The sequence below is a fragment of the Panthera uncia genome, assembly GCF_023721935.1.
Source record: "Panthera uncia isolate 11264 chromosome D3 unlocalized genomic scaffold, Puncia_PCG_1.0 HiC_scaffold_9, whole genome shotgun sequence".
NCBI classification, from domain to species: Eukaryota; Metazoa; Chordata; class Mammalia; order Carnivora; family Felidae; genus Panthera; species Panthera uncia.
In genome coordinates this window covers 21346-33951 of record NW_026057587.1, presented here as the reverse complement: position 1 = coordinate 33951, position 12606 = coordinate 21346, and the positions used below count along the sequence as shown (strand labels likewise).

At 65.5% G+C, this 12606-nt stretch overlaps 1 protein-coding gene across 8 annotated transcripts in view; it reads left to right on the top strand.

Moving 5' to 3' along the window:
- LOC125915025 (nuclear receptor corepressor 2-like) overlaps positions 1 to 12606 on the top strand; it is a 125092-nt gene that overhangs the window by 96281 nt on the left and 16205 nt on the right. For 5 of the 8 annotated variants that reach the window (XM_049620649.1, XM_049620655.1, XM_049620647.1 and 2 more), the window contains exons 15-17: positions 1503 to 1645; positions 2984 to 3156; positions 5061 to 5123. In XM_049620649.1, coding sequence (XP_049476606.1) covers positions 1503 to 1645; positions 2984 to 3156; positions 5061 to 5123 — 379 coding nt within the window. The remainder of the gene's footprint in view (positions 1 to 1502; positions 1646 to 2983; positions 3157 to 5060; positions 5124 to 12606) is intronic. The other 3 variants (XM_049620652.1, XM_049620651.1, XM_049620650.1) reach the window with 3 other exon arrangements.

Here is a 12606-nt window from a genome sequence, read left to right as displayed (position 1 = left end):
CTCCTCTTGCAGAGCAGAGGGGGTTCTTGGAGCAGCTCGTTCCTGGGGTGACCCCTGGCATGGCTTTGGAGAGCCCGGGGTTCCGCGCTCTGGGCCCCTGTGGCACAGAACGCCCCCAGCTGTGGTCCGCCGCCTCGTAAACGACAGCCGCGCGAGAGGGTCCGTCCGGGGAGAGGGGGTCGCAGGCCGAGGCAGCCTCGTGCTTCGGAGGGCCGTGTGTTCCTGACGCGGAGGAAAGATGCAGGGAGGGAGGGACGGAGGGAAACCCCGCCTGCCCCCGCCTTCTTCACCTGCTGGGGTTTCTCTCTCCTTGGGTGACCGTACCCCTGCCCCACACCGAAAGGCTTTTTTACGGGTTTGTTTTCGTCTCCCTTGGCTCACTGGGATGGAAAGGTGGTCTGGTCTGGCAGTTGCCCGCAGGGAGAACTTTGGGGTGGCCTCAGCGTGTGCTTTATTTATTTTTTTTTTAATTTTTAAATAGTTTTTGTAACGTTTACTTAGTTTTGAGAGACAGAGAGAGAGAGAGAGAGAGAGAGAGAGAGAGAGACTGAGTGAGAGCAAGGGAGACACAGAATCCGAAGCAGCCTCCGGACTCTGAGCTGGCCGCTCATAGTCTGAGGTGGGGCTCGAACCCACAAACCATGAGATCATGACCTGAGCCGAAGTCGGACGCTTAACCGGCTGAGCCACCGGGCGCCCCGAAACAGCAGGTGCTTTGAAAGAAACCCAGCAGGGCAGGAGGAAGTCGGGCAGCCTCCCGGGAAGGAGCCGGCTGCCCTCACTTCCTCCCCCGTCCTGCTGAGGGCAGGCCCCGCGGCCCGGTGCGAGGGGCAGCAGAGGAAACAGGCCTGGGAGGAGGTGAAAGAGCCTCGCCCTGGACGCGAGCAGAGCAAGGCTGCAGCAGGCAGTGGACCCTCGACACGGCAGCACGCACCTGCACGTGGGCCCAGGCCCCCGGCTCCCCTCCCCGCCTGCCCATTTTACGGGTGTGGTGATGGGCTGCGAGGTGGCCCGAGCTTCGTCAGGGATGCGTCCCCAGGTTCTCCGGTGCTCGCCCCGCTCTGGCCTAATAAGCCTGACCGGCAGCCCTCCCCATGCCGGTGGTGGCTTCGGCCCCCCTTGAACAGCCGTGCCAGACCCCACTCGTGTCGGGGATCTCTTGTTTCGGCCTCCCGGCCCCCGGCCGGGGTGGGCCTGCGGAACAGCCCTGCTTTGCAAGGGAGGAGTCAGAGCACAGAGAGGTTAAGGTCCTCATCCAGGGTCACACAGCCCGCGAGTGGAGGAGTCGGGAGGAGTCCTGGAGGCATCCAGGCTTCCGACGGCTACGCCTGGCCCTGGGGCTCCTGCCTCCCTGGACCCCGTGGGCTGCGGTGCCCCCGGCTGTGGCGTCTGCGGCTGACTGCGTCCCGTTCCCGCTCTGCGGGCGCACTCAGCCCAGGCGCAAAGGCTCACCTGCCTCGCCGTTTTCCTCCCTCCCCCGGCCTCCCCCGGGGCCCCCGCAGCAGCAGCAGCAGCAGCAGCAGCAGCAGCAGCAGCAAATGCCCCGGAGCAACCAGGAGGAGAAGGATGAGAAGGAGAAGGACAAGGAGGCTGAGAAGGAGGAGGAGAAGCCCGACGTGGAGAACGACAAGGAGGAGCTGACCAAGTAAGGCCGCCCCGTCGCCCCGCCGTGGCCCGGCCCCCTCCCCCGGGTGGCGGGGAGGTGGCCTGGACTCAGCTCGAGAGGGTGGGGGGGGCCCCCTCTCTGTCGAAGCACCTGAGGCGAGCCATTCGGCAGCTGCGGATTGCCTGCCGGGAAGGGAGGCATTTTCCGCTCCGTCTGAACCTGACAGCCCCCCTTCCGGAAGCCTGCTCTTCCCCCCGCCCGCCCTTGCCTCCTCCAACCCTCTGGAGACCTCCGAGACTGATAGCTCATTTGAGCTCTACTCCTGAGCTAATGAATCCAGGCAATGACTTGGGAGCTCTTGGCCTCCTCATCTTCTCCCCCTCCTCCGCCAAGTCTCCTGAGACGCCAGGCGGGGGAAGGGGGACGATCAGAGGAGCTGGCGGAAGGACTAGGTACGCAGGCGGGCCCTGCCCTCACCTTTAGAATTATCGCTGTCAGCGTGAGTTCTTGCAGATCAAGGCACAGCCTCCCGTGCCTGCCAGGGGCGGGTGCCGAGCACAGCCAGCCGGAGATTGGCTCCAGAAAGGGGGGCGGGCACGGCTTTGTGCCAGGTACCTGGCATGGGCTCAGGCATGTGGCTTCGGAGAACATCTGGCTTCGTTACCCTCTGTGTCCCAGACGTGCAGGGGGGGCCTTCAGGAAGACGAATGGGAGGTGGGGCGTAAATCTGAGCGTCCCGCGTCGGCTTCGGAGACAGCCCCGGCCCCGGGTCCCGAGGTCACCCGCACACGCCCCCGCGCCTGGCCCGGCCTGCAGAAGCCCGGCAGGAGCCTTCCCTCTCGGGTATATTCTGCGAGGCCCAGTGACCCGTCCCAGTACCGCAAGCAAGCAGAGCTGCTGTGGGCCTCGAGCCCCGCCGAGGGGGGGGCGGGGGGTCGAGTGGCCTCGTGGGTGGGACCTGGCCGCCCCCCACGCGGCTGAGCCAGCGGGCCTGCAGGCAGACGGCAGCGCGTCTGTGTGGCACGTGAGCTGGTCTGGCAGGCGGACCGCGACTCGTGCCCGCGGAGCCACCCGGTTACCTGCCGGCCCACGCCCCTCGTCTGGGGAGTCGGGTCGTGACAGCCGCCAGCTCGCACCCCTCCGCCTGCGTGGATACAGGGGCGCCGCAGGGAGCCGGCGGCCCACGCCCCTCGTCCGGCGAGTGCGGAGGGTTGCGGCCCACCGCTCGCGGGCCCTCAGCCCGAGCTTCCCGGCGTCTGAGCTGCACAGGTCCCTGGCGGCCCGCGCCCACCGAGCTGACGGAAGCAGGTCGCCTGCGGCCGTCGTCTGGTTTCCCGGCTCGGGCGAGGCTACCCCGTCTCCCTCTCTGGCCTTCAGGGAGAAGACGGACGACACCTCTGGGGAGGACAACGATGAGAAGGAGGCAGTGGCCTCTAAAGGCCGGAAAACTGCCAACAGCCAGGGGAGACGCAAAGGCCGCATCACCCGCTCCATGGCCAACGAGGCCAACGGTGAGGAGGCCGTCACCCCACAGCAGAGCGCCGAGCTGGGTGAGTTGCCGGCCAGGGAGGGCGGTGGGTTCCGAGGCCCGGCCTTGGCTTCCGAACTCGCTGTGTGACCCGGGGCCAGCTCCTGACCCTCTCTGTGCTCCAGGGCCCTCGTCTGCACACGCGCTTGCCGTGTGGGGGCCGGGTGTGGGAAGAGCCTACGACGGCTGGTGGGGCTGGGAAGGGCTCAGCGCCCATCAGCCCCGATGACCCCGGGCCTGGAGGGTTCACGTAAAAGTCTAGATCGCCACTTTAGGTTCTGTTTTCTAATTGGAAAATCTGGCCGCGCTTGGCCCCCACTTGCGCCAGGGAGCAGTTGTCGTAGCTGCAACCCCTTTTTAGAAGGGCCTGGGCGTAGACTGTCCCCGCCCCCAGCCCTGGTAGGCACCCGGGTTCCAACTTCCCTCCCGTGGGCCTCAGTTTCTCCTGCTCGGCGGGTCTGAGCCTCACCCCCCCCATCCCAAGTTGGGGTTGGGGGCGGGAGAGACAAATTGAGTAGCAGTTCTCCCATTCGGCCACAGGGGGGCAGCCAACGTGTGTCCTTTATCTCCGCAGTGGTGTTTGGCTGTTGGGGGGCCCGCCCCTCCCGCCTCTGGGGGAGCCCCCACCCTGGGCCCTGAGCGCTCAGGTTCAGGCCCCAGGCACCAGGGTGCCTTCCTAGGGTGGGAGTTGAGTTGATGGAGGTGACATTTCATTTCTCACAGTTGCCCCCTACCCGACACCCAGGGTCTGTCCCTTCTTCCTGTGGGAGGTAATTCATACCCATTTCATAGATGGGCTGTTTGAGGCTTAGAGAAAGGATGTCACCTCCATATTCATGGAGTTAGCTGGAATTCAGACCAGCCCCGTTGGCCACAAATTTCACGTGACTCCTGTCACACTCCCGGCCTTTGTGACTACGCCTTGGTGCCCGGAGGCCAGGGGCAGCAGGTTCCGCGGCCTAACTTCTGGGAAGCTCCTCTGGGCCCCCAGGCCGATGCTGGGTGGGGCTAGATTGCTGGGTGGAAAACACCTCCCTGGGCCCTCCAGCGGCAGTTACACCTTGAGCTCAGACTTCACAGCCTCCCTCTGAGGGTCCCTGGGGAAGGAAGGGATTGCAGGCTGTTGTAGCAGGGAGGGGGGAAGCCGCCCAGGGAGGGGGGTGGGGGCCGTCTCCCCTCTCCTGCCTTGAGCTGCTCCTTCTCATTCCCCTCCTGCTGGAACTCCCCTCCACTGGTCGGCTGGCCTCTACCGAGCCTGGTAGTTCCAGGCTGGCCTGGTGCTGTTCCAGGCGCTGGGTCCATGAAGCTGGTCCCTCATGTCTGCCCCCTTCAGGAGATCTTAAGCAATTTGCAGGGAAAGACCCAGGCGTCTGTCTCGGGGAACTTGGAGGACAGACCCGAAAACAGCGCCACTGCAGAGGCCTGGCCGACTCTGCCCGATGTCCAGGGCCGCAGTCCCTTGTAAAGCCTCATCCTTGCACGGGGGGAGCCGGGGGGACCGTGTCACTCACCCCGCAGAGCAGCATGCTTGGCCAGGGGCCTTTTAAACCCCAGGAGGCAATTGGCCGTGTCCAAAACCAGCTTTGGTTGTCATGGTTGGAGTGGGGACTAGGGACACCTGGTGGCTGTCAACCAGGGGGGTGTCACGGCAAAGACCCATCCGGCCCCCGACGAGTCCGAGCTCAGAGGAGGTCCCCGCCCACCCGAAGCTGGCGTTCTTGGTCCCCGTGCCCCTCGTGCGGTCGCCGTGCTCTCGGGGGAGGCGCCCCCTCCCCGACCTCGTGCGTGCAGATGCAGCTTTTCACAGTAGAGGCCCTGGGCCATCTCAGTGTGAGTTCCGCCTGCAAAACGGGCTCCTTACGGCGCCCCAACCCCAGCGGGATCGCCCCCTGGGCCTCTGCCAACGCGCCCCGCCTTCCTTTCTAGCTTCGATGGAGATGAACGAGAGTTCTCGCTGGACGGAGGAGGAGATGGAGACCGCCAAGAAAGGTGAGCGCCTCCGCGGCTCTGACCGCTCTCGGTTTGCATCCGGGTCCTGAAGCTCACGTGCTGGGGAGCGGGCGACCCACCGGGCCTTGAACGGGGGCCTCCGGTGCCATCCGGAGGGGCAGCCTCCGCTTTGGGGCGTCCTCCGACTCGTGCCATTTCCCGGGAGTCTCGGTTTTGCCCTCCAGAGGAGGGGTCCGTGTGGCTGCGTCGCCGGGCTCCGCGGCGGGTCCCTTGGTGGTGTCGAGGCGTGGCTCGGAAACCGTGCGGCTCATGCTGTGTACGAGGTCAGTAGGCGGCTTCTGTTGCCTCTGGGCTCAGTGCACTGTGGCCCCGTAGACAGAGTGGCGGCAGCACACGTGGGCCTCGCGGAGGGGAGGCACAGAGCTTCCAGCAGCCACCACGGTGGGGTCACGGGGTCAGGCTGTAGCCCCCCCGCCCCCCACTGGTGGCGTTCTCCCCCGGGAGGCGGGGCTACAGGGGGCTGGTGGCCACGTGCTGTGGTGCTGACCTTACGTCCTGCCTTAGAAGCCACCTGTGTGTTCAGTGGAGCCGCAATAGCCGGGTCCTCCGCTTCCTGGCTCAGTGACCCAGCTCCGTGCCTCAGTTTCCCCACCCGTGACGCGGGAGAGGCTTCCGGATTAACCGTGGGGGACTAGAGGTTGCAGGCATCGAGGGTCCCGAGGGTGGCCCCTGCAGTGTCGGGCTGCATCCTGTGGATCCCCCTTGTTCCTGGCCCGCTCCTCCCCTGCCCGAGCCGTGCCAACAGGAAGGCTGAGGCCGGGTGGTGCCTGAGCCCCATGTGCCTGCCTGTTCTCACTTGCTTTGATCTCAGCCCCGAGATCAGGGGGTGGCTCTCCTGTCCATCCCGGCTCACGGAGGACCGAGTAAGGAGCGAGGCCAGGGTGGCCAGGGTCCCGGAGCTGATGTGTGGAGGGGCTGGGAGCAGGCCCAGGCCTCCGGCCCTCGTCCTCCTGGCCCTACCAAGGCCTTGCCGCTGACGTGCAGCTTCTGGCGCCCGGAGCTCCGGGACGTGACTCACGGAGCAACGGATGGCCTTTCTAGCGAGGGCCCTGGGCACACGGGGGCAGGCGAGTCTGAGGACGGTGTGGCCTCCAGGCCGAGCCGGGACGGAGGCCGCGACGGGGCTGTCTGCCCTGCCCCCCACCCTCCACCCCGGGAAGGGGGCCTGAGTGCGCCACCCTGAAGTTTCAGAATCCTACCCGGAGCAGGCCCCTCCCCGCTGGCTCCTGTCTGGGCCCCCCCCACCTTCCAGAGTCCCGGCCCTCGGGAGAGGCGCTGCCCTGGGAGGTGAGAGCTGCTCAGCAGGTCAGAGCAGGGCGCACGGGGGCCGGGCGGCGTCTCTGGCTTCAGGGCACAGGGGTGCCGTTCGCCCCACGGGGGGCCGCACTGTTGCTCTTGTCTGTTCTCTGTGCGCTTTGTGGTCCCAGCGCGGACGGCACCACTGAGCGCAAGAGACTTCACTTTCACGGAGACCGCGCGATTTATTTTTTATTCTCCTCCTCGTTTAATTCTGGCAAAATACGCAGAATGTAAAATTCGCTGTTTTGACTGTTCGAGAGCGTGTGATTCAGTGGCACAAGGGACATTCGCAGTCTTGTGCAGCCGTCCCCTCCGTCTCGTTCGGAGCGTTTTATCACCCCAGACGGGAAGCCCCGTGCCCACGGGTTGTCACACGCAGCCTCTGGCGTCCGCCGACCTTTCCGTCGCGGTGGATTTGCCTGGTCTGGGCTCTCGCACGAGTGGCGTCCTGCAGGACGTGCTTCTGCGTCGTGTTCCCGAGGTCCGTCCGCTCCGTCGCGTGGGGACCTCGCTCCTTTTTACGGCGGAGCTCTATCCCGCCGTGCGGACGGACCGCATCCTGTTGACGTGTTCGTTCATCCGTCGGCCGCTGCTCACGTGGTCGTTCCTACCTTTTGGCTACTGTGAACAGAGCTGCTGGGAACGTTTGGCAATTGTTCGTGAGTCTCTGCCTTTGGCAGTGATTGTGCCCAGGCAGCTCCCCCCCCCCCCCCCCGCCGGCCCCGCCGGGAGTGAGGGGCTCCACGTGCACGCGCCTGGACCGCCAGCCCGTGCTCCCACGGCCCCTCACCCCCCGCAGCGTCTTCTGTTGTCACGGCAGCCCCGGCCCCGGCCGCCTCCCTGTTGCCTGGGAACCGGAGTCGGCCAAGTGGGCGGCTGTCCTCTCTCCCTCTGGGAAGGGCAGATCTGGGGACAGGGAGGTCGGCGGGGATGACTCACCAGCCGAGACGGGAGTGTGCCCCACCGTCTCAAGGTTGGGTCCTCACGGCGGCAGTGAGCTCATCCTGGGTCCTGCCCACGGAGACGGCGGCGCGAGAACCCCCCGGGGACCGCGCACGCCGAGGCCCTGCTCAGTGACATTTGTAATAATGCGATGAGCGCCGGCGTGCTCGTCTGCCGTGAATTACCGCAATCTGGACAATTACTGCTCAGGGTGGCTGCTAATGGCTGTGTGTTCCCGGCGGCGGTGGGAAGGGGCGGGGTAGGGAGGCAGGTGCCGGCAGCTCCAGAGGCTCTTTCTCCGCGATGGGTGGGGGCGGGGGGCGGGGGCAGGAGGCTAGGAACGCTGTGGGGCCCCCTCCCCGCCCCTGTCTGGACCTCAGAAACCCAGGAAGGGACCCAAGAAACAGCTGCGCCGCAGGCAGATGGCACACACTCGTCCTCCTGCCCGTCCTTTCCATCGACCCTGTGCCTCACCCAGCGCAGGGCAGGGGTACCCGGAGATCAGCCAGCCCGGACCCTCCCCTGGGAGCCCCGGGAAGTAAGAGGCCAGCTGCCCCCGGGGCCTTGAGGGCACCGAGCCTGCCTAGAGCATCCCAGAAAACTGCCAGCGGCCTGGCCTTAACGCTTGAGCTGCAGAGGGCCCCCCGTGCCTAGAGAGAAACCAGACCTTCTGGCTCTGTGACCTCAGGCAAGTCCATCAACCTCTCTGTGCCGTAGCTCCCTCATCGGTATGGTGAGAACTCGAGTGTCGCCCACTGTGTGAGTTTCCTGGAGCTCTGCCATGACAACGTAGAAACGTGGGGGCTTAAACACAACAGAAGCGCATCCTCCCACAGCTCTGGAGGCCAGAGGTCAAAGTTGAGGGCCGTGCTCCCTTTCGGGGCTCTAGGGAGGAGTCGTGCCCCGCCTGCGCCAGCCTCCAGGGGCCGCCTGATCCCTGGCGCTCCTTGGCTTGTGAGCACAGCTCTTCCGGCTCTGCCTCTGTCTTCACGCGGCCGTGTTCCCTGTGTGTCTGTCCACATTCCCTTCTTCTTACAAGGACCTCCCCCCCCCCCCCCCGCCCAATCCAGGATGACCTCATCTTAATTTGATCGTATCGGTAGAGAGTCTTTTACCAGTAAGGTCACCTTTATAGGCAGCAGATGGATATGAAATTTGGAGGGAACACTGTTCAGGCCAGTGCAGCCCCCAGTGTGGTTCTGCTGGGGCAAGAAACAAGCAGGCGAAAAACAGAAGAGCTTAGGGCGGTGATGTCGTAGGCAGGCCGAGTTCCCTGTCAGCCGGCCCCTCAGCCGTGTGCCCTCGGCCTGGCCCATCTCTGTCTTGGCCTCGTTTCTCTTGTGCCGTGGCCACGTGGCTAGGACGCCATCCCCCAGGGGCATCACACCATACACGTGCGGGTCTTAGTATACAGCAGGCGCTCAGAGGTGGTAGGCCTGCAGTCTGATGCAGAGACTTGGGAGCCTTTCTTGCGAGTCCAAGTCCCGGCTCTGCCCCCTAGGGGTGTGTGAGCCTGAACAAGCGTCCGCTCCTCTCGGGGCCCTGGCTCCCTATGTGCACATCCCAGAAGTGGGCCGGAGGCACGTGACCTGCCAAGCAGCTGCAGAATGGCGCTTGGAGGAGGTTCCACCGGGCCAGAGAGGGTGCCCCGAAGTAGGGGCCCTGGGGCTGGCACCCAGAGCACGACGCGATTGAGCGGCACCGTTAAGTACTTGTCAGCATTCCTGGGTGCAAAGAGCCGCTAAAGGCTTTGCGTGTATTAAAGTCACGTCATCCCGACCAGTTTTATGAAGCAGGTGCTGTTACGAGCTCTTTTATTCAGATTGGGACACTGAGGCTCACAGAGGTTCAGTGAGCGGCCCAAGGCCACACAGCTATTAATTGGCGGAGCTGGAAGTTGAACCCAGATCCTCGAGTAACAGAGTAGGAACGGGGCTGGTGTGAGGTGTGAATGAGTTAGTCCGTGGGGCTCGGCTGCTATCAATAAGAGAGCGATAAGGGAGGGAAAGCATCCCGGCCGAAGGAACAGCATGCGCAAAGGCCCTGTGGCAGAGGCAGCGTGGTCGAGTAAGATGTTGAAACGCAGAGTGACGGGGAGAGAGGGAAGAGGTGGAGAGGCCACTGAGATCTGGGCCTTAGCAGCCGTGGAGGACAGTTTGGCCGTTTTTGTAAGAGCGTGGGGAGGGAGTGGGGCAGCGGACACGGCAGCTGCGGGGTCTAGGCGGGCAGGTGGGCACCTTCCCTTCTCGTGTGCGTGCGATCGGGGCTGCCTGCCCCGGAGCTCACACCCAGTAGGGACGCAGCGTGTGGAGGAAGCGGCCTCCCCGGGGATCGGGCGGCTCCGGGGAGCTGGCTGCCTGCCCCCAGGCTCAGCGCCATGCTGGGCAGGAGGGGCAGGCCAGGCGTTGGGCCGGGCCGGGCCGGGCGGCTCTAGCTCCCCTGGGAAAGGTCAGCCTGGCCTGGCTCGGAGTCTCGACCCAGCTGTGCGGGAGGCCCGGGGCTCTGCAGGCAGTGGCACACGCCGGCCGGCGCCCCCCCCCCCGGCGGCGGCGGCGGCGTCGTCGTCGTCGCCGCCTCGGTGGTGGGCGGGGCGCCAGCCGCGGAGGGGGCGGGGAAGCCCCTGGTCACTCCTTTCCGGACCAGCAGTGGGCGCTGGCCTGGCTCCCCGCTGCCAGCCCCTCCCTGGCCTCAAGTGGCCCGCCTGGCGACGGGAGAGAGAGGCCCGGTGAGCGGCCGGGGTCTCTGGGGGCCTCCGGGCGAGGCCCGCGGGCCGGATGGAGCTGAGGCGGGCCCCGGAACTCTCTCGGAAACTCCCGGCCCGCTGCGCCCGCAGGACTGGATCCCTGCCCCGCCCCCCGCTTTCACGGAGAGTGAAGGAGAAACCGCTAATGGCTTTGCACCTCCAAAGTGCTGGTTGTGCACACTGGCGGGTTTAATTAGTTTTTACGGATGAAGAGTCTGAGGTTCGGGGAGAGGACGCGTGAGCCCCCCCCCCCCCCCCCGCCACGGAGCTCGGGAAAGCAGGCCCTCCCCACCTCCCCACGCGTGTCCATCGCCGAAGCGCCCCGCGGCGGGGGAGCACGGACGAGGGGCGGCGCGCGTGGCCCGCGAGCCCCGTGACAGGCAGTGTGGCGCGGCGGCTGGCGCACGGGGGCCGCTTCTGGGAGCGGGGCGAGCGAGGGCCCGGCGGGGACGGGGCCGCCCCTCCGAGGGGGCGCCTGAGGAGGGTGGACGCGTAGGGGTGGCGGTGCCGAGGGCCGTTGGAGGGGACGGACGGCGCGGCACCCCGGGGCCCACGCCGGCGAGCAGCACGCCCTTGGGCCGCTGCAGAGGTGGTGCCGCGTCTCGGGCCGGTTGCCTCCCGACTCGGAGGCTTCTGGCGCGTGGCGGGTTCGGAAGGAGGAGAAAGCCTGTTTCTGCGTGACCTCGTGGTGGGGGGCGGGCTCCGGACGCCTCTGTTGGTCCTCGTCGGCCGCCTTGAAGACGCGGTGAGGCCCCTGCCGGCCCACCTCCGCCCCCGGAAGGGAGAGGCACACAGCCGCGTCCAAGCCGGGGGGGGGGGCCCCTCGCGGAGAGACACGCGCGGCAGCGGGCACAGTCGCCATGAGGCCTGTTTGCGCGCGAATTGTTCCACCGGGCGAGTTCTGCACGGGTGTGAACGTCCACGTGTGCACGCCCGCACAGGCACACAGACGCGACTTAGGTCCGGAGGGCTGAGTGAGGAGCCCCGGGGGTGAGCTCTGCGCCCTGCTCTGTGGGCAGACTGGGCGCTGAGCGCCTAACGTGGCATTTTGCCAGAGTGGCAGGCAAGGCGACGTGGGGTCCCACCCAGGTGATTTCTTCTCCTCCGAAGTGTCTGCTTGATCGTGTGTGAGGGGAAGAGGTTGCTATTTGACATTCTGCCGATGACTCGCGCGGATGTGATGAAACGGGCTAACGTGGGCATCAGGGCTTATTCTTAAAAGCATAGGCGGAAGGGAGAAGGTAGGTAAGTCAAAGTTCAGGTATGAAGGTGTCTAGCCAGGCTCCTCGTGGGATTTCAGGGCTGGCCAGAGTTCTGGAAGCTCTGACATGCAGTCGGTGCCCGACAAGGCTGCCAGCTGAGTGGCTGAGTCCACATCCAACCCACCCAGGGCTTGGGGTTTCCGAAAGAAGGAAGTGCTATGACTCAGGACGAAGCCTGCCGGGAGTTTTTTCCTCTCCTTCGACAGTGTTTTGGGCAGAAAATTTTGTTTCACGAACCGGAGTTTCTTTTGGAAACGGCAGCTGGCAGGAGGGGTGTGGATGTGTCTCTCTTGTGGGCACCCTGTGCTCTCCATGGAGGGAACAGAAAGCCTCAGGGTAGGAAGGGGCTGGCTGGGGTTGGGGAGCCTGTGCCTTTCCTGGAAGCGGGGGCTAGCTTCCAGACGGAACAGCTGTGACATCCCCCAGAACCCTCCCTGCCTTGGGTATCGGAGCTCACCGGTGGCGGTGAGCTGGGGGTTCACAGACCCTCAAGGGAGAGCGCTGCCTGTGGCCGGGACCTGCAGAGGGAGCCGGGGCAGGGACATGACAGGGACAGGGGCCTCTCTGGGGGCTGAGTCCCTGCTCCCGTGACAACCGTTCATCACAGGCCCCTGCAAGGTGCATGGCAAGCTTCCCCCCGAGCTTGGCCAAGAGCAGACAGCGGCCCGGCTGAGCCCCCCACCGCCAGCCCCCCCACCCCCAGCCATGATGCTGAGCCGCCTCTCCTGCAGTGAGCCCTGCGGCCACCCACTGTTCTTCGTCTCTTTCGGAGCTCCAAGTGTGTGACTCAGACCTCCTGGCTTGACTTCCTGTCTTGGTCAATTTCACTTCCTAGTTCCTGCCTCCTGACTTTTCAGAACGAAACTCTTTCCTTAGAAATTAGAAGTGGGGTTGGGGAATCCAGACCGCAGGGGACATCGGTACCATGTAGCCTTGGGGCGCAGGCCTGTGGGCACGGCCCTGGGCGTAGGAGGTGGGCACTGCCTCGGGCCTCGTCTAGCGAGGGTCCAGGGCACGCCGCTGGGATAAACGTTCGGTCCCCTCCTCTCAGGAGCTCCTTCCCGAGAGCCCGCAAGAGGTGGCCGAGGTGGTGTGGGACATCTGGTGGGCCCCCACACCCAGACACTCCAGGTATCTGGAGCTGTGTTCGTTTGCCAAGTGCCTCCCACATGCCCGACAGTTGCAGGTGCAGAGACAGGACAGTCAGGGAGCAGTG